Source organism: Pseudochaenichthys georgianus, chromosome 16, assembly GCF_902827115.2.
Source record: "Pseudochaenichthys georgianus chromosome 16, fPseGeo1.2, whole genome shotgun sequence".
NCBI lineage: Eukaryota > Metazoa > Chordata > Actinopteri > Perciformes > Channichthyidae > Pseudochaenichthys > Pseudochaenichthys georgianus.
The window spans coordinates 42,926,271-42,947,566 of NC_047518.2; the positions used below are offsets into that span (position 1 = coordinate 42,926,271).

Here is a 21,296-nt window from a genome sequence, read left to right on the forward strand (position 1 = left end):
TCCATTTGAAGCCGTCTCGCCGGAAGGCAAGCTGATTATTATGTGCAGTCGTAATCCTGCAAACAGCCACCTCATGCAGTGTCCATAACTGTGTTGACACTTTTCTTGGCAGAGTTTCCATTTCCTGAGAAAACATTCATGAGTGGGGGAAAAAAACTGCAGTGCTTTAAAAAGATCTCAATGTTTTCGAGCAGTACACAAAACAGAACATTGACAGAATGAGAGTGGCTGAGGTGGGGAGAGGAGGGGGTCATCTGTGGGAGAGGGTTCCTCTAACACTCCAGAGAGCCGTCGGAGCGGCAGTGGAGGGTTCAATTTTCAGAAAAGAGCAAGATTATCTCAGCAGAGGAATCATGGCCGCCCTCCAAAATAACATCATCACTTTGGGACGGAAAGGGACAATCAAGGGGAAGAAGAAGAAGAAGAGCGAAGGTGGATCTGTGCGATGGTTCGGGCTTTATCCCTCTCGGAGAATTGCCGGAGGTTCAGAGAAGCTTAGGGCTGATCTGCTGCACACACACACACACACACACGCGCACACACACACACACACACGCACACACACACACACACACACACACACACACACACACACACACACACACACACACACACACACACACACACACACACACACACACACACACACACACACACACACACACACACACACACACACACACACGCACACGCACACACACTTAGTTGGGGTGCTGAACTGTGACTGAACAGGGAAATCCAAGTCAACACGAACCATGGGTTTTTATATAACGTTTTTTTTTCAATTTTGGAAAATGCTTACTCCTGTACAAAAGCCTACTTTAGGGCCTGTGTCCATATACCGCCATTTTCTTAATGAAAAAGTCGTTTTACCAACTGATTTAGATAAAGACTGGGCCTCCTCCAGGAACAGGGGGTGTGTGGCGTAGTGGGTTGTCCGTAGGTGTTCGGATCGGGGTTCAAACCCCACTGCAGTCAGCATGTCGTTGTGTCCCTGAGACTCTTCACCCCAAATCGCTCCCGTGGGGATTGCCCACAGTATTGAGTATGTTGGTCACTTTGGATAAAAGCATCTATCAAGTGACATGCAATGTAATATAATGTAACATTACTGCCCCCAGTGTCTATTTTCTGAGCGCTCCGATGTTTTTGCGAGGCCACGGTGAGTTTTAGAGTTTAACAATCCTTCAAATGTATTGAAATTCGTATAGTGTAGAGATAAGGGGTACACCTTGTTGTTGCCATGTCTGCCAGACAGAAACTATGATAACAAAGACAAAAAAGAACATTTCAATCAATTGTTGTCAAAGAAACATTTAAGAAGTTACAAATGTTTTATGAAATGCTGGGAGAGCACCTCTCCGGCTCACTTCATGCCTGAAAAAGATGCTTCTTGGACACGGGATCTTATTCACCAACGTTTGCCTCCCACTTCAAAGGACATGACGGTTTCATGTGACGACCTTAATACACACCGGGCATGAAAACAGGGCAGGGGGGAGTGATTCAAATTCAGCTTTTACATTACATGTCACTTGTTAGACGCTTTTATCCAAAGCGACTTACACACTCAATACTGAGGACAATCCCCACAGGAGCAATTTGGGGTGAAGTGTCTCAGGGACACAACGACATGCTGACTGCAGTGGGGTTTGAACCTGTGACTCCCTGATCCCAACACCAAGGCTCTATCCACTGCGCCACACACCTCCTTTTTGTAAAGGTTTTGTTGAAAAGGGCGGTGCATAGATCACATGTTGATGCGTTGACACTAACGTTGTAGGTGTACATAGAAAACAACTAACAACAGTGTTTTGACACGTGTTCACATAACTCTATAGGTTAGTTGAAAGCAATAATATTGAGTTGAAATAAAAGAATGGTAGGTTCAACTTTTGCTTTCAAGTAACCTATGTTAAATTTGTTGACTTAATACTTTCATTTAAAGTCAATGGTTCAGTTTTGTTACTGTACTCCACGAGGGCATCCCGTCTCCTAACACTGTGTTTATACCGTTCATTTAAAATGGCGAATGTGTTTTAAGGGAAATGAGAGTCAGGATTTGTTTGAGCTTAACTCCATTAGAGTCAATGATGATGTATTTATTTTTGTTTTTCGTGTTACAAGGAAATTACTGAATGTCCTTTGGTTGTCTGATTCTGAAACATTTTGCTCTATTTGTGAATTGAACAGAGGACTTACTTTAAGTCTCTCAAACAAACACTTGTACACTTGACTCTGAATCATTCGTGACTTCAGGGCTCGACTATAACATCAATGAACTTGAGTGTTTTTCTTTGTTTTTCTCCTCAGCTGTTTTTCCCTACATCAGAAAAAGCACACGAGGCCACGGTTTCCTGTGGCGTTTTCTCCTGGAGGCCAAGGGAAGCCCTGTTTTTTCGGATTGTAGTTAGAATTGTAATAAATAAGTAAGAACACTTCGTTTAGTTTCGGAAATTCTTTGTTGTGTGTTTCTGCCGGTCCGTCTCTCCCCAATTCTCATTGAGTAGTTTACAAAGAGTGAAACAGCGCCCCTCTAGATGTTATGGTGAAACAGTAGATTGCACTCTCTGTTGCGAGATGAGGCCAGCCGAAATTCCCTTGGTGAAAAAAATGGAGGGATTGACCAATCAGACAAGGCTCACGTCATGCCCCTGCCAACCTGTGATTGGTCAGGGCCATGCCGAGGGAAGCCAGAGGCAGCTGGCTTCCGTCCTAAAACCCGGAAGTAAGCTGCGCTCGGTTTCCCTCGACAAAAAAACAATGGGATTTCTCCATAGGGTTTTGGAAAATAGCTCGAAATAAGGTCAGTGGAAAATGAACCTGTTAGATAAATGCAAGTTGTGTTCAGTCGGATAATATCCACATAAGTACTCTACTTTTATAATTTTCTAATCATAAATCGAATCGATAGAAGATAGATAGCGTCACTGCACCACTCTCACCGCCGTTAGAAAGTAGCAAGCAACTGAAGCAAGTGCAATTATGGAGGGTGGAGATTTGGAGTATTTAATCAAAAATAATTGTACTAAATTTCCCCTACAGCAGCAACAACAAATACAATCTGATGACAGCCCGATGCCCAAACTGGAGCTGTGTACAGCGAGGAACAAAGGAGCGAATCGGACGTAAAACGTTAAAGGTCTCCTGATTTAGTTTGTGAATGAATGCTTATTAGAGTTTGGGCTGGAGAGTGCGTGCGGACCTGTCAGTTAGATAACAGGCGTGTGTAAGTCCTGCATCTGATACAAATGTGTGTAAACTGAACCAAAAGAAAGGACGTATTATTGGCTTCCCCTCATTTTGTCCCCACGCCACGCTACTGGCGGTTTCTCCTGTAAGTAAACAACAATCTCCTTCATGTTTCTCAGGTTACAAATCACGTCTGACATTGTTCTCCAGCCTTCGTCATGTGTTCGTCATCGAGGCTTTGTCTTGACATCAGAAGAGGGGCCTGAGGGTCTCTGTTTGTCACAAGGACTACAGCGTCACATCCATCAAACACAAGTAAACAATCGCAGGAACAACACATGGTGACTGCGGACCTCTGACATTTATCAAAGAGACACTCAACGAAACTCACCACGCAAGGTCACAGAAAAGTGTGTTTGACAGTGGAGGAAAGTAACTCAGTACATTTACTCTTGTTTTCATTTGCATTGCTTTTGATATTGAGCTAATCCAAAGGTTACATTACTTTTAGATTTTGATACAGATTAGGAAAATAGTTATTGTAACATATTAGATTTTTAAAGTAACCCCCCCTCAACCCAATGTATTTTAAGAACACATACGTTTTACTTTTACTTCGGTAAAGGACCTGAGTATTTCCTCCAACAAGACTTTTAAAAGTAGTAAAATGTCTGATCAAAAGAAGGTCTCTCAAACAGACGCCCTCCAGCTGCTTCACAGTCCTGTAGGAGTTACAGAGAGGCTGTGGATAAGCCTTCATTGGGTCCTTAAGGGCATGTGAATAACACATGAGAACCACTTTTTAGTGGGAGTGATTAGGTTGGTGGGGGATCGACTGCTTCACTCTCCCCGGGGGGTCACCAGCCATCAGAGGTGGGAAGTAGTGGAGTACAAATACTTCGTTACTGTACTTAAGTACATTGTTCTGGTATCAGTACTTTACTCCAGTACTTTTTTTTCTGACTTTTTACTTTTACTTCTCACATGTTGAACACAAATACCTGTACTTTCTACTTCTTCCACGTTGAACACAAATACCTGTACTTTCTACTTCTTCCACGTTGAACACAAATACCTGTACTTTCTACTTCTTCCACGTTGAACACAAATACCTGTACTTTCTACTTCTTACATGTTGAACACAAATACCTGTACTTTCTACTTCTTACATGTTGAACACAAATACCTGTACTTTCTACTTCTTACATGTTGAACTCAAATACCTGTACTTTCTACTTCTTACATGTTGAACTCAAATACCTGTACTTTCTACTTCTTACATGTTGAACACAAATACCTGTACTTTCTACTTCTTACATGTTGAACACAAATACCTGTACTTTCTACTTCTTACATGTTGAACACAAATACCTGTACTTTCTACTTCTTACATGTTGAACACAAATACCTGTACTTTCTACTTCTTACATGTTGAACACAAATACCTGTACTTTCTACTTCTTACATGTTGAACACAAATACCTGTACTTTCTACTTCTTCCACGTTGAACACAAATACCTGTACTTTCTACTTCTTACATGTTGAACACAAATACCTGTACTTTCTACTTCTTACATGTTGAACACAAATACCTGTACTTTCTACTTCTTCCACGTTGAACACAAATACCTGTACTTTCTACTTCTTACATGTTGAACTCAAATACCTGTACTTTCTACTTCTTACATGTTGAACACAAATACCTGTACTTTCTACTTCTTACATGTTGAACTCAAATACCTGTACTTTCTACTTCTTACATGTTGAACACAAATACCTGTACTTTCTACTTCTTACATGTTGAACTCAAATACCTGTACTTTGTACTTCTCACATGTTGAACTCAAATACCTGTACTTTGTACTTCTTACATGTTGAACTCAAATACCTGTACTTTCTACTTCTTACATGTTGAACACAAATACCTGTACTTTCTACTATGTTGAACTCAAATACCTGTACTTTGTACTTCTTACATGTTGAACTCAAATACCTGTACTTTCTACTTCTTACATGTTGAACTCAAATACCTGTACTTTCTACTTCTTACATGTTGAACCCAAATACCTGTACTTTCTACTTCTTACATGTTGAACCCAAATACCTGTACTTTCTACTTCTTACATGTTGAACTCAAATACCTGTACTTTCTACTTCTTACACGTTGAACTCAAATACCTGTACTTTCTACTTCTTACACGTTGAACTCAAATACCTGTACTTTCTACTTCTCACATGTTGAACTCAAATACCTGTACTTTCTACTTCTCTCATTTCCCAAACAGCTGGTTCCTTTAGTCTGAATGTGTGTTTGGTGCCTGATCATTATTCTTTAGAGTCATTGCGTGCCTATTGATTTGAACACGATCCGTGTATCCATCACTTCCTGGTCTTCTCTAAAGAAGAGGGACCAATGGAAACGTTGTCATGTTGCCGTTGTTCAGCATGGAAACATTCATTAGCTAACAATGACATTATTGTTCTATTAATATAAAGGGAGGTCAGGTACTCTTTAAAACAGCTGCTAGTTATGGGTACTTTTTACTGAAGTACACTTCAAAGCCTCTTTACTTTGACTTGAGTAAAGAAGTTTAATCAGTACTTCTACTTTTACTAGAGTATTTTTAAACACGAGTATCTGTACTTCTACTTAAGTAAAGCATGTGTGCACTTTAGCCATCTCTGGCTGGCTCACATTGGGCTGAACTTCCTCTGTAACTCTCTGTCTCATCGCTGGTGGGCAGTTAAACCGCGAGTCACGTTACAAAAGCAGCCAGAAGCCCTCTTGCCCAGGGCGGATCAAGGGTGGTATTTAAACAGATCACATAGCGCCATTTCGCAGCCCGTACAGTGCGGGTGAATAAATCTGTGAGCTTTTAAAGAGCGGTGATTAAATATTTTACTGCGTCCGTCTGCCATCCCTCCGGAGCGGTCCGAGAGACGTTTTTTTTTCCATTTGTTTAATGAATAGAAATATTGATTTTTTCCCCCCGAATATCTAGAGTTAAATATCGGTTATTAAAAGACTAATCGTCCCAGACCTTAACATCAGTTTTCCAGCAGGTCTCGTTTGTCCAAGGTACAGATGAGGAGTAGAAGAAATGTCAAGATAATAATGTCAAGAAAATGTCAAGATCGCTAGGAGCCAATACTCATGAAGAGTTCCATTATCTGTGAATGAAATGCTACTAACCTTGAAGCGGACATGTGGGTATTTATTTAATTCAGTGATATTAAATCTTTTCCGAAGCAGGAGACGTCTGCAGAAAACAATAAAAACACAACAAACCTGGATGCCTATCTGTGAGTCATGAGCTAATGAATTATGTGTGATCTGTTTAGTGAACATCAGAAACAAAGCAATGGATATAAATTGCTTTTTTAATGCTACTTTCGGTGTATGAGAAATTAAAGGTTTATTTCCCATAAGAAACTATTGGCAATGACTTTTAAACAATGTGAAGGCACTTGGCTTTCCAACTTATTCAATATTCACTGAATTGTGGCGACCCATACCCATAAAACAAAGAAACGAACGAGCTCAGGGTGTTTTCCACGCTTCCCTTTCACCTGTGTGTGTCTTGAGTTCAACGGCCATTCAATCATCACAATCAGGTGACAGGAAACCACCAGACCAGAGATACAAAGACCTGTCTGTTGCCTCCTCCTCTCCCTTACAAAAGTCTCATTATCAGCTGTTATTCTTGGCCTCTTCCCATAGCGGTCTTTAGAGTTGGTTGGGAGCAAGACAAAATGTGCAATAGGGACATTTTATAGCTCTGTTTGATCGGAGAAACCTTTACAAGCACCGAGGAACCGTTATAGAAGCCGGAGACTGCTTTTCAAAGGAAGTCCCCGACTCATAAGCTACATTTCCCCCTAAAGTTGGATGCATTTTGAAGGCTAAGGGACTACAAAAATGTTTCGTCAGTCTATTGTTCTCTCCATTTTCACTATAGTCTGAAGTAGGGCTGCTCAATTAATCGTATTTTAATCGTGATTACGATTATGGATTGCAACAATTACGAAAACAACGTAATCGAAATAAAACGATTATTTTGTATTATTATTTTTTGGTTTTTCAGTTGAATTATACTTAAAGTTCAGGGTAATCAACCGTTAAAAACATACTGTTTTTCTCCAATAAATGGATGTTTTCAAAGTCAATGAATAATAATAATTACAATTATTGACCCAAATAATTATGAGATTATGATTTTTGCCATAATCGAGCAGCCCCAGTCTGAAGAAACATTCAAACAGTTGGCGAAACAGTCCGTCTGAAACGAGCAAAGAAGTTGCGACCAATTAAAAAAATCCCACTCTGCAAATCCCATCCCTAAGTTCCTGTACTTTTGAAAGAACTTCCACTCCGAACAAACACTTCTGGGAGGGTAACAAATGGTCACCGGAACATATTTGAGACCCTGATCCCTGTGGCTGAAACCAAACGAGTTCCTCTGAAGGTATCTAGTTCCTGAGAAAAAGAAAAGAATAGGGCTTTAGTTAAAAAAATATAAAACTGAAGTTCCTGCTTTAGCTCGAAGGCCCAGAATAGCAAAGAAGCTTCAAAACTGCAACAACTTGTAAACAGAAACCGAGCACAGTTTGGTGTTGAACTAGAGATTACAAATGTCTCTTTTCTTATTTTAATAAATAAATACAGTTTCACATATGGTGGATATTCTCTAAAATGGTCAGATGCTGTTATTATCCAGAAACCAAAAGCAGTCAGTAATGAGAGCGCTGCTGCTGATTGGATGAATTAAGATTCAGTAGAAAGAGCTGCAGTGGTGGGGGTCGATGGGGGGGGGGGGGGGGTATGGTGGTGATTAGCAGCAGCAAAGGGGTTGATGACCCATAATTCATTGGGGCATTTTCCATCCGCCCCTGCACCCCCCCCCCCCTGCTTTGTAAAGCCCTCTGTCCTTCTAGCCATGCACACATATGTTTACGACCTCCCCTTTTACTCACACCCTCTCACACACACACACACACACACACACACACACACACACACACACACACACACACACACACACACACACACACACACACACACACACACACACACACGCACACGCACACGCACACGCACACGCACACATCACACATGCTCCAACACAGTAACTGTGCGTATTTGCAGCTCAGAAATACTAATTACACTGTCAGGGACAAAGAGGGGTAGGGGCGCTACTGTGACAGCACCCTCCACCCCTCGGTGAAGTGACACCAATTAACGCAGTATTGCATGTGACTGTTACCCCTTCCCCCCACCTCGAGCTGACAGGAACACTGACACATGACGGCAGGAAAAAATAACAGCAAACAAGCAAGCACGAAAAAAAGAAATCACAACAGGAAGGGACGTGGCAGCGGGGGGATGATGATGATGATGGGGGGGAAATGTATTGCGTGTCCTTTAAAGGGGACCTATAATGCAAAATGCACTTTTGGGGGGGGGGGGGGGGCTGCAACGGATCTGATCCAGACTGATACAGATTTGAAATATCTCTGACGTCAGAAACGAGGAGCTCCGCCTATATGGGCAACTCTCCACCTATCAGGAGGAGACAGCCACGGCCATTGCCGTTCGAAAGCGCTGGAGACGCTGTAGTACATATGCCAGGCCTGTAGGTGGCGCTGTAGTCTGCCACAAAAGCAGCGAAGAAGACTTCTCACAGATTCAGCCCCTGCAAAAACAGGGCTAAAAAAAGCAAATAGAGCGAAATGAGGCATGGCTAAAATGCATGATCTGTTTGGTATTTTGAAAAAGAAATTGCCCAGACACGTTTTATATAGGTATGGCCCTGCAATATATTATTCAAATATAGCATGATAGGTCCACTTTAAAAAACAGATATATTGATGTGTGCACAGTGAGATCTGCAGCCCTCACACTGATGAGAATGGATGTGTTGGAAATGAGAATCCTTTTTGAAGAGGTAATCCGTGACATCCGGTTTTATTTCCTTTTTTTCAGCTCCATTTTTGTTGCTAAGCACTCACTGCTGAGCTTTCTCCAGAGAGATCAGCTGTCAATCAAACACAGTGGCTGGTTATTCCTTTCCATTTTCTGCCCATGAGGTTTGTGATTCTACTGCTGGCGCTCACTCTTTGTCCATCTGACACAGTGTCCATCACTGCTCTTCCCCACATTGTTCTTCTTCTACAAGGACGGCAGGGCTTCAGTCTATAGGGATCACTGCCGAGGTGCCCTTGAGCAAGTCACCGAACCCCCAACTGCTACCGGCTAGCTAGACTTCGCTCTGAATCCTCTCAATGCAGGCCGCCTTAATGCACGGGCTGACCTGGGCTGAAGCCCAGGGGCCTAAGGAGATAATGAGCCAATAAAACATGATAAAAAAATGTAGATACAAAAAAAAAAGTTTTTTATTTCGGATGTTTTTAAAAAACATTTAAATAAACAAAGTCTTGGCTTTCAGAATATGAAACTTTTATTTCCAAAATCACACGATAAATACATTTTTGAAGCTTGTAAAGGGAAGATGACAGCTCTCACTCGCCACTCACTCCCCCTCCCTCCGGCTGACATTATGAATGTAAGGCGTATAGTAATCATAGATAACACGGCAGGGTCCGTTACAGTTTGTTTTCATCTGGTTTCAAATAAACAAAGTCTTGGCTTTCAGAATATTAAACTTGTTTCGGCAAATTCAGATGATAAATACAGCTTTGAAGCTTCGGCATAATTACAAGCGGAGAACGGAGTAACTTGACGTCACAGCAGGCACAACAACACACACACCACACCCACACACACACACACACACACACACACACACACACACACACACACACACACACACACACACACACACACACACACACACACACACACACACACACACACACACACACACACACACACACACACACACACACACACACACACACACACACACACACACACACACACACACACACACACACACTCGTGAGCTTCCCCCAGACCAGTAATCCAAACGAAAATATCTTCCCTCCGTAGTATTTTGATCATTTGCTCCGCTAATCAATCAGATCGATGGATTCCAGAGATGACTCCGAAACAGTCAGTGGGCACCACTTAACAGCCAATCAGAATGAGAATATGTTTCACATGTGACTTATTCAAATTGCGAGTGATTGAGTGACAGATGAAGGTTGTTTAGGAGAAAAAGTTTGAGAAGAAAAAGTTTGAGAGTGGCGCTCGGAAAAGGAAATTGTTGAGGGAAAAGTAGTTTCGAGACAAGCAGCTATTACAAAACATGCCGAAGCTTACAGGTTATTTTAAACCTGTAGGCCAGGATGAGGAGGAAGGACAGATTAGTTCTGTACCGAGCGGTAGCGGTGCCGGCCGCGGGGCCTCGGAGCCAAGTAGGCCGTCTGGTTCTGATAGCGATGGAGTAGCGGGAGAGGAAAAACAGACAGGAGGGATGTTGGAGGAGATGGAGAGGACGACGAGGACTTGCTACGTGGAGGGGAGCCCCAGGGCCTGATGGCAGGTTAAGGCGGGCCTACGTTGTGCATGTGTGCATATACAGTATAACTGTGTGTATTGTATCTGTACAACACAAATGCATGTTCTTGTGTGCACAAATATATCTGTGTGTATTTGTATGTTACTGTATCCCAAAAGAATGCATGTGTTTTATAAAAAAGCTGAATTTCCCCCTCGGAGGGTCAATAAAGATCTATCTTTCCGTTCTTTATTCCATAAGCTTCTGTTTTTCTGCAGAAAGCATATACTCATGCACTGGATGCAGATTAGCCCTTAGATGTCCTTAGAGTGACTGGACCCACACTCTTCCATAAGGTCAAAAAGGACCCGTATTAGAATAATGTGTGTTTTTAACTTTTTATGCCATTTTGGTCATTTTTTTGACCAATTTTTTTCATTTGGTTAAGAAAAATCACTTGTATAATATTTAGTTTTATATTTTGGTTCACACTAAAAATATGTTATATTTAATTTTTCACTATTTAGAATTTTTTAATTTTTGTTTACATTTTGAAAAAAAACGTTTTGAACATATCGATGCAAAGATCTCCGCTATTCTGAGACCCTCACAGTATCCCAGTCCCTTTTCAAGACTCATCTCTTCTCCTCTTGTCTACTAGCCCCCCCCCCATCAATCCATGCCGGTTGATCAAGTTTGATAGTCCTCTACCCCCCACCCTAACCTTCCCTTAGATTGTAAAGCGATTTTGAGTCCTTGAAACGCCCTAAACAAATATAATGTATTATTATTATTATTATACTGACAGGTTTCAGATCTTGCTGTGTGAAATAATCTTCCTGAGAGGTGTCACGTGTGATGTAGTCTGTGTGGTCCACAGTGAATGTATTCCTGACAGCAACAGGTGATTAGAATCAAAGGTTCCCATAGAAAATTCATGCATTTTTGACCCACTTATAGAAGCTTGGGGTAGTAATACAAAAACTACAATTTCTTAAAATGTACATTAAAAATGTGAATGGCATGATATCCAAAACATGTTTTTTGAGGAATAGCTGGAATATGAAATGATAAAAAAATGTAATTACAAAGATACTCTAAGAAAACCACCTCACCGGGTCAAAAAAGACCCACTTATGCATCTAAGGGTTGAATCATGTTCATCAGTTGGTAATACAATATGCTGAATGTAAATTGTTTCACACAAAAAGTGAGCATTTTATTGCTCATTTTGATAATTTACAGGCACACAAAGCTATATTACATTACATTGCATTTAGCTGACGCTTTTATCCAAAGCGACTTACAATAAGTGCGTTCGACCAACAAGATACAAACTTGAAGAAAAACAGAATCATAAAGTACATCGGTTTCATCGAGCAAAAACATTTCAAGTGCTACTCAACTGGCTTTAGGTAAGCCAGTCCTTTATTAGTATATAAGTGCTTTGTTAATAGTTCTATCGCTCGAAGTGGAGTCGAGAGAGATGAGTTTTCAGTCTGCGCCGGAAGGTGTGTAAGCTATCTGCTGTCCTGATGTCAATGGGGAGCTCATTCCACCATTTTGGAGCCAGGATAGCAAACCCACGTGTTTTTTCTGATGGGAACTTGGCTCCCCCTCGCAGCGAGGGTGCAGCGAGCCGTTTGGTTGATGCAGAGCGTAGAGCACGTGCTGGGGTGTACGGTTTAACCATGTCCTGGATGTAGGAAGGGCCAGATCCATTTGCAGCATGGCACGCATGTCTTGAAGTGGATTCTAGCAGTTATCGGAAGCCAGTGGAGGGAGCGGAGGAGCGGCGTGGTGTGGGAGAATTTAGGAAGGTTGAAGACCAGACGAGCCACTGTATTCTGGATGAGCTGCAGAGGTCGGATGGCACATGCAGGTAGACCAGCCAGGAGGGAGCTGCAGTATATAACTCAAACCAGGAAAGGGGGAAACCCTAAAAAGCATAACAGGGCCTGTTTAATATGTAGTTGTTTGCTCATCAGTTCTTACTCCGTGTTTTCGACTGACGAACAGATCCATGGTATATGATATAATGCACTGACAGCCTTTATGCAGTTTGTAGGCTTTGTTATGCTGTGTTCATTATTCTCGCGTCCAGCAGAGAAGCTTTAAAAGGAGACTAAATGGAGTCTCTGAGAAGGTTCAAATGGTACTTTAATTAAATGGCGCTGTGATGTTACAAGCAGAAGATGATTCAGAGAGAGGGATGTCAAGAGCTCCCTCTCTGTGGTCGGCCGACCAGAAGAGACCCCACAAGCATTCGTCCTTCCCGCTTGCTGGCTGTTCGCTTCCTCCGATATCGCGTTAAACAGAGGATTTCGACATTTTACATTCATTGCTTACTTCCACATGCCTTTTCTCCTCCTTATCTCTTTCATAACTTTATATGTAATACATGTTAACGGCGTCAATAGCCACTTTAATGATACGAATGGACGGTAGTCCCGGATGTCGTCATGAAGGATTTTCAGAATAAAAGCTTGGTATTGAGAACTTCCGTTTTTTTCCAGAATAAAATAGCATTTAAACTGACGGTATTGTAGTGGCCAATTGTCCTAAGAAAATTAATGTTCAAAGGCCACTTAGTCTAGGAGGCGAGCTCGAGTATTGACTCAGATACCTTGCTTGTTCCATTCAGGTGCTTTATTGAGAGGTGCAATAGATCAGCTGGCGGCCCACTGCCGACGTGCAACATTTGCACGGTATTTAAACAAATAAACAAACAAGATCCCTCGGTCATACGGATGTGTGCGGTCAAAAACTTTTTCCAACTTCCTCTCTAGACTTCCTGCTGTGTCATGCTGGCAGCGTCATTTATACCTGAGCACGCTCCTACGATTGCTTTTTATAAATAATAACAACACGTAAACTAGAGCTGTCCATAAGCAAGATAACACGTTACAAAACAGTAAAATAATTGAACTATTCATATCTTAGACTGCACTGTAACTTTTATCTTTTAATGTTTATTTTATTAGCTTTTCTTTTTAATGACTGATTTTAAAGGCCATTTTCTTAATGTCTTTCATTTTTTGTTTTTCTTTTAATGTTTCTTTTATTATCTTTTACTGTTTTTAAATGCCTTTGTCTGAATGTCTTTCTTTTTTTGTTTTTCTTTTAATGTTTGCCTTGCCTTGCGTAATTTCCAAACAAAAATATGGCTAACAATAGCTCAATTATACTCCAAACAAACAACGTTTGCATTTACTTATGGGAGAGGAATCCACCTACACCCCTTGACATAGGTTTTCCATAAAACAAACTAAATATACGTATTTTATGTACGTTTTAAAAAAAAAAGGCAGAATCAAGTGTCCTATTCACAAATGAGGCAAAGCCTTTCCACAGGCCTCTCCAAAGTACTGGATTTTGTTTTAACCAGTACTCTCCGAACCAGTCCTTTTAGAGTTTGTGATGGTCTGCACGACTCTTCCCAGAAGCCACGAGCTCCGAGGGGCGTTGTCGTCCAGGATCATGACAATGTGCCCAGGTGCCTGTAGGTCAGGCAGGTACTCACGCACACACCTTTTCCAGGTCTGATATGTACTGCGTCTGCTTCCATCTGCGACGTGTGTAGCAGTCATCCTTGCAACTTAGTCCTGGAGGGAGCAATGGCTGTTTCTTTAATAATAGCAGATGATTTGGCGTCAGCGGTTCAAAGTCCTTTGGGTCATCAGATGATGTGGTCAAAGGTCTGTCATTAAGTATGGCCACAACTTCACACAACACCGTCTGAAGACACTCGTCGTCAATTGTTTGCTCATGAAGGACAGACTTTAAGACCTTTTTTTTTACGGATTTCACTTGTCTCTCCCATACTCCACCGAAGTGAGGTCCAGCAGGAGGGTTGGAAATCCACTGGATTCCTTTCTGAGCAAGAGCTTCCTGCATGTTGGCTTCACTGCTGCATAGCTGGCCGTAATTCTTTGTCTGTGCTGACTAGGTTGGTGCCGTTGTCGGATCTCATAAGCGACAATTGGCCTCTTCTGCACATGAAGCGAAGCAGAGCATTTATACAGGAGTCTGTGTCAAGTGTGTGAGCGACCTCTATGTGTATGGCTCGGGTAGTATGTAAACAATACTCCATATCTTTTGGCTCTTTCACTCTCTGGAATAGTTTTCAAGAAGGCTCGGCTATTGCTTGTCCATTTGGTAAGGTGAAAGCCTTCTGAGGTGCACAAGGACATGAGGTCTTTGCCCAGGGCAATGGCTTCAGAGTCACCACTGACTGACTTTAAACAGTCATCAACGTAAAAGTTCCTCAGAACTGTCTCTACGGCCTGAGTTGATGCCGCAGTCCTGTTTTCTTCTGCTGCTCTTCTTAAGGCAAAGTTAGCACAGCTGGCAGACGAGGTGGCGCCGAAAATGTGTACAACCATTTTGTAATCAACCATTTCTTGTGTGAGGTCTCTATTAGACCACCACAAAAAGCGTAGGAGGTCCGTATCCTCTTCTGGGACTCTGACTTACATGGCTTCTATGTCTGCCATCATTGCAACATGCTCTTGTCTAAAACGTGTCAGGACTCCGATGAGGGAGCTCGTAAGGTCAGGACCCTGATGGTGTGGGATATACCACACTCTGTCGTCTTGCTGGCTCAGTTGTGTCTCTGGCACCTTGACTGCATATCCCTTGTTTAGCAGGTCACTAACACAGTCTGTGTATTCTGGTTTTTTGGTGTGTCTCTTCTTTAGGTTAATCGCTCTCTGCACTGCAGCATACTTATTGTTTGGCAAGCTGACCAATGATGTCTTTGTAGATTGATGTAATAATGTCCTTCAGCATGATGGATTGAGCTGGACACAGAGCTGATGAATGTAGCAATGCTCAGGAAAGTCTGCATTGTATTGCTGTATGAGTAGCCTTTCCACAGTCTCTTCTGCAATCCGGTTGATTGTGACTTGGTGCTGCTCACCGTCCTCTGGCTCTCTGTCTTCTTGTTCTTTAAGTGGGCCGTTAATAGTCCAGCCAAGGACCGTCTTTACGGCATATGGGCCGTTGTTCTGACTGTGAAGGACTTTCCATGGCTCGAAAGCTTCATACACGTCATTTCCAATTAGGAGTCCCATCTCAGCAGCGATGCACGGCAGCTCTACTTCCAGGAGGTGTGGCCATGTTTCAATGTCTTTCTGAAGAGGAATATGATCCTTTGTTACTGGGATGCTCTGTTGCGTGAACACCTTTTTTAAGCTGATAAACTTATCTTCTTTGATTCCACATACCTCCAAATCTCTCAGCAGAGAACTTTTCACTTGTTTGGTTGAGCTCATTGTTGTGAGGACAAGCTGCGCTCCTTTTCCCTGCAGGTTTAGCTGCCTTGCTAAACAGTCTGTGCAAAATGTTCACAGAGCTCCCAGGGTCCACGAAGGCGTAGGTTTTCACACGCTTGCTTCCTGTCTTTGCTTTGATGTAGACCGGAAGAATCGCAAGAACACATCTATCTCCGGCCCCTTCACAGGTAGTAGTCTCCTGGTTTACGCTCACCAGTGCACTTGAAACTACTGTGTTGTCTGACCTGGCCGCCTCTTGGCTTTCTGCACGTGCATGATTGGAAACATTGTCTATTCTATGAATGTGTAGCAAGCTTGGGTGTCTTTCTGAACATGTTTGGCATGTCATTCTCTTTTTGCAGTCTTTACTCACGTGCCCTTTAACTAGGCATCCAAAACATAGTCCAGATTTCCATTTAAGATAAGATGGACTTTTATTAATCCCTCGTGGGGAAGTTGTTTCTCTGCATTTGACCCATCCTAGTGTTAGGAGCAGTGTGCTGCCATTTTGAACGGCACCCGGGGAGCAGTGTGGGGAACGGTGCCTTTCTCAGTGACACCTCGGTGGCACTTGGTCTTGCCGGGACTTGAACTGGTGACCTTCCAGTTGCCAAGCCAAGTCCCTATCGACTTCGCCACCACCTTGTCTTTAAGAGGTTGTTCTGCAATCTGATGGCACTCCAATAGTGCGTGGTCCTTTTTGCAGAACAAACATGGCTTCATGAAGGCAACATTACTTGACATCTATCTTCCTCTGTTGATGTGGCCACACTGGTTGCAAAGATGTTTCCTTTAATCCTTTCACTTCTGGTATTTTTCCCCATTTGTAAAACGTTCCTGCTTTTCGCTTCGGCAGCAGATCCCTGCAGGTCACCAAAGAGAGGGTCAGCCAGGATTTTGGCTTGTTCGTCCACGAAGTCGACCAAGTCTTTGAATCTCACTCTTCTCTGGCTCCTTTCTTGGATCTTGAATGCCAGCAACTTCCATCTTTCTATGAATTTATAGGGTAACTTCGAGACGATAACTCTCATATGTGTAGGGTTATCCAGCTCCTCCGTGTAATTCACATCCTCCAGGGCGTTTCTGCAACTTAAAAGGAATAGGGAAAACTTGTTGAGTGCTTGTGAGTCCTCTGGTTTTATTTGCGGCCATTTTAGCACCTTTTCCATCAAAGCGGTGGCAATCTTCAGTGGGTTGCCGTAGCGGTCTTCCAACATGTCGATAGCTCTCTGAAAACCACGGTCGGGGGGCATATGTCTTTGGGATCACCTCTTGTATACTGTTCCAGGAAGTACATCTTATCTGCAGCATTGTCTGTTCTGGAGCTGACTGTGTGTTGGAATGCCTTAAGAAAGGATCTGAAGTCGAGCAGGTTACCATACAAAACAGGAATATCACGCTGTGGGAGAAGGGCGAGCTGCTGATGTTTCACAAGCATTTCTGTTATATCAGTCTGCTTCTTGATTACTTTGCATATGTCCTTTTCATAGTCACTTTGATGTGCACCACTGGTTAGTGCACTTGAGTCCTCTTACAGGTATATTTAAAAAGAAAATTGCTATCAAAACATTGATTTTAATTTCTAACAGCTTTGTATATTCACACATATGTTTCAGGCTCCATCAGGGAAACAACATTTGGCCCAGATGTTTTCAGTATCAAATATTCATCGACTGCAGGCCTTAAAGGTGGCTCTGAAATCGTTCTCCTTTGTGACGCAGGAAGTAGTCACGATGAATTGACGTCAGTTCGAATAAATATCTGTGGAAATCCCCAAAAAGATGTCAAAGCTTATTAAAACATCCGTACACACCTGTCACACCACATCCTTCCAGCATGCTGTAAACACTCAGTAACAGAGACTAAAATACACTTCTGTCTCCTGTTATCATTATTATTCCTCACCGTGTAGCAAGGCACACACTTTATTGTAGCTGTTGTATTTCACTTTTAAAACTTTATTTAACCTTTCACTCTGCGGAGAGTCGTAAACCTTTACACTTTATTTGTATTGTTTTATCTCTCTTTCAGCTGGTTTATTTCTGACCTTTATTCGACCAATACATCTCTCTTTACTGTCCAACAAAACACCATCATATTTACATTCAGTGCTTTGACTTGAGCACATGGAATACGATGGGAAAACACCCACATCAAAACTATCCCTTAACTTCTGTAACATAGTGACATCACTTTTGTCACACTCACGCTTCTATTGGCTAGCGCTCCAACACATAGTACGTGATAGGCTAAGGGGCGGGACATCTCTAAGCGGTTCACCAATCACAACAGAGCCGGCCAGCTAACCAATCAGAGCAGACTGGGCTCTGGTTTCAGACAGAGGGTGAAAAGAGGTGCTGCAGCACAGGCAGTATGAGAAAAATAAAGAGCTTTTTGAAGCATAGAGACATGTCCCAGGAGAGACACTACATACTGATATACACCTGAACATCAGCAGGAGAGGACTCTTTAAAGTAGAGACACTACATACTGATATACACCTGAACATCAGCAGGAGAGGACTCTTTAAAGTAGAGACACTACATACTGATATACACCTGAACATCAGCTGGAGAGGACTCTTTAAAGTAGAGACACTACATACTGATATACACCTGAACATCAGCTGGAGAGAACTCTTTAAAGTAGAGACACTACATACTGATATACACCTGAACATCAGCAGGAGAGGACTCTTTAAAGTAAAGAGACACTACATACTGATATACACCTGAACATCAGCAGGAGAGAACTCTTTAAAGTAGAGACACTACATACTGATATACACCTGAACATCAGCAGGAGAGGACTCTTTAAAGTAGAGACACTACATACTGATATACACCTGAACATCAGCAGGAGAGGACTCTTTAAAGTAGAGACACTACATACTGATATACACCTGAACATCAGCAGGAGAGAACTCTTTAAAGTAGAGACACTACATACTGATATACACCTGAACATCAGCAGGAGAGGACTCTTTAAAGTAGAGACACTACATACTGATATACACCTGAACATCAGCAGGAGAGGACTCTTTAAAGTAGAGACACTACATACTGATATACACCTGAACATCAGCAGGAGAGGACTCTTTAAAGTAGAGACACTACATACTGATACACACCTGAACATCAGCAGGAGAGGACTCTTTAAAGTAGAGACACTACATACTGATATACACCTGAACATCAGCAGGAGAGGACTCTTTAAAGTAGAGACACTACATACTGATATATACCTGAACATCAGCAGGAGAGGACTCTTTAAAGTAGAGACACTACATACTGATATACACCTGAACATCAGCTGGAGAGGACTCTTTAAAGTAGAGACACTACATACTGATATACACCTGAACATCAGCAGGAGAGGACTCTTTAAAGTAGAGACACTACATACTGATATATACCTGAACATCAGCAGGAGAGGACTCTTTAAAGTAGAGACACTACATACTGATATACACCTGAACATCAGCAGGAGAGAACTCTTTAAAGTAGAGACACTACATACTGATATACACCTGAACATCAGCAGGAGAGGACTCTTTAAAGTAGAGACACTACATACTGATATACACCTGAACATCAGCAGGAGAGGACTCTTTAAAGTAGAGACACTACATACTGATATACACCTGAACATCAGCAGGAGAGGACTCTTTAAAGTAGAGACACTACATACTGATATACACCTGAACATCAGCAGGAGAGGACTCTTTAAAGTAGAGACACCACATACTGATATACACCTGAACATCAGCAGGAGAGGACTCTTTAAAGTAGAGACACTACATACTGATATACACCTGAACATCAGCAGGAGAGGACTCTTTAAAGTAGAGACACTACATACTGATATACACCTGAACATCAGCAGGAGAGGACTCTTTAAAGTAGAGACACTACATACTGATATACACCTGAACATCAGCAGGAGAGGACTCTTTAAAGTAGAGACACTACATACTGATATACACCTGAACATCAGCAGGAGAGGACTCTTTAAAGTAGAGACACTACATACTGATATACACCTGAACATCAGCAGGAGAGGACTCTTTAAAGTAGAGACACTACATACTGATATACACCTGAACATCAGCAGGAGAGGACTCTTTAAAGTAGAGACACTACATACTGATATACACCTGAACATCAGCAGGAGAGGACTCTTTAAAGTAAAGACACTACATACTGATATACACCTGAACATCAGCAGGAGAGGACTCTTTAAAGTAGAGACACTACATACTGATATACACCTGAACATCAGCAGGAGAGGACTCTTTAAAGTAGAGACACTACATACTGATGTACACCTGAACATCAGCAGGAGAGGACTCTTTAAAGTAGAGACACTACACACTGATATACACCTGAACATCAGCAGGAGAGGACTCTTTAAAGTAGAGACACTACATACTGATATACACCTGAACATCAGCTGGAGAGGACTCTTTAAAGTAGAGACACTACATACTGATATGCACCTGAACATCAGCAGGAGAGGACTCTTTAAAGTAGAGACACTACACACTGATATACACCTGAACATCAGCAGGAGATGACTCTTTAAAGTAGAGACACTACATACTGATATACACCTGAACATCAGCAGGAGAGGACTCTTTAAAGTAGAGACACTACATACTGATATACACCTGAACATCAGCAGGAGAGGACTCTTTAAAGTAGAGACACTACATACTGATATACACCTGAACATCAGCAGGAGAGGACTCTTTAAAGTAGAGACACTACATACTGATATACACCTGAACATCAGCAGGAGAGGACTCTTTAAAGTAGAGACACTACATACTGATATACACCTGAACATCAGCAGGAGAGGACTCTTTAAAGTAGAGACACTACATACTGATATACACCTGAACATCAGCAGGAGAGGACTCTTTAAAGTAGAGACACTACATACTGATATACACCTGAACATCAGCAGGAGAGGACTCTTTAAAGTAGAGACACTACATACTGATATACACCTGAACATCAGCAGGAGAGGACTCTTTAAAGTAGAGACACTACACACTGATATACACCTGAACATCAGCAGGAGAGGACTCTTTAAAGTAGAGACACTACATACTGATATACACCTGAACATCAGCAGGAGAGGACTCTTTAAAGTAGAGACACTACATACTGATATACACCTGAACATCAGCAGGAGAGGACTCTTTAAAGTAGAGACACTACATACTGATATACACCTGAACATCAGCAGGAGAGGACTCTTTAAAGTAGAGACACTACATACTGATATACACCTGAACATCAGCAGGAGAGGACTCTTTAAAGTAGAGACACTACATACTGATATACACCTGAACATCAGCAG

At 42.0% G+C, this 21,296-nt stretch overlaps 1 protein-coding gene across 1 annotated transcript in view; it reads left to right on the top strand.

Annotated features, from left to right (window-relative positions):
- The first annotated feature begins 353 nt into the window (after nucleotides 1-353).
- LOC117460724 (intersectin-1-like) overlaps nucleotides 354-21,296 on the top strand; it is a 29,871-nt gene continuing 8,928 nt past the window's right edge. The window contains exon 1 of the mRNA XM_034102266.2: nucleotides 354-440. Coding sequence (XP_033958157.1) covers nucleotides 354-440 — 87 coding nt within the window. The remainder of the gene's footprint in view (nucleotides 441-21,296) is intronic.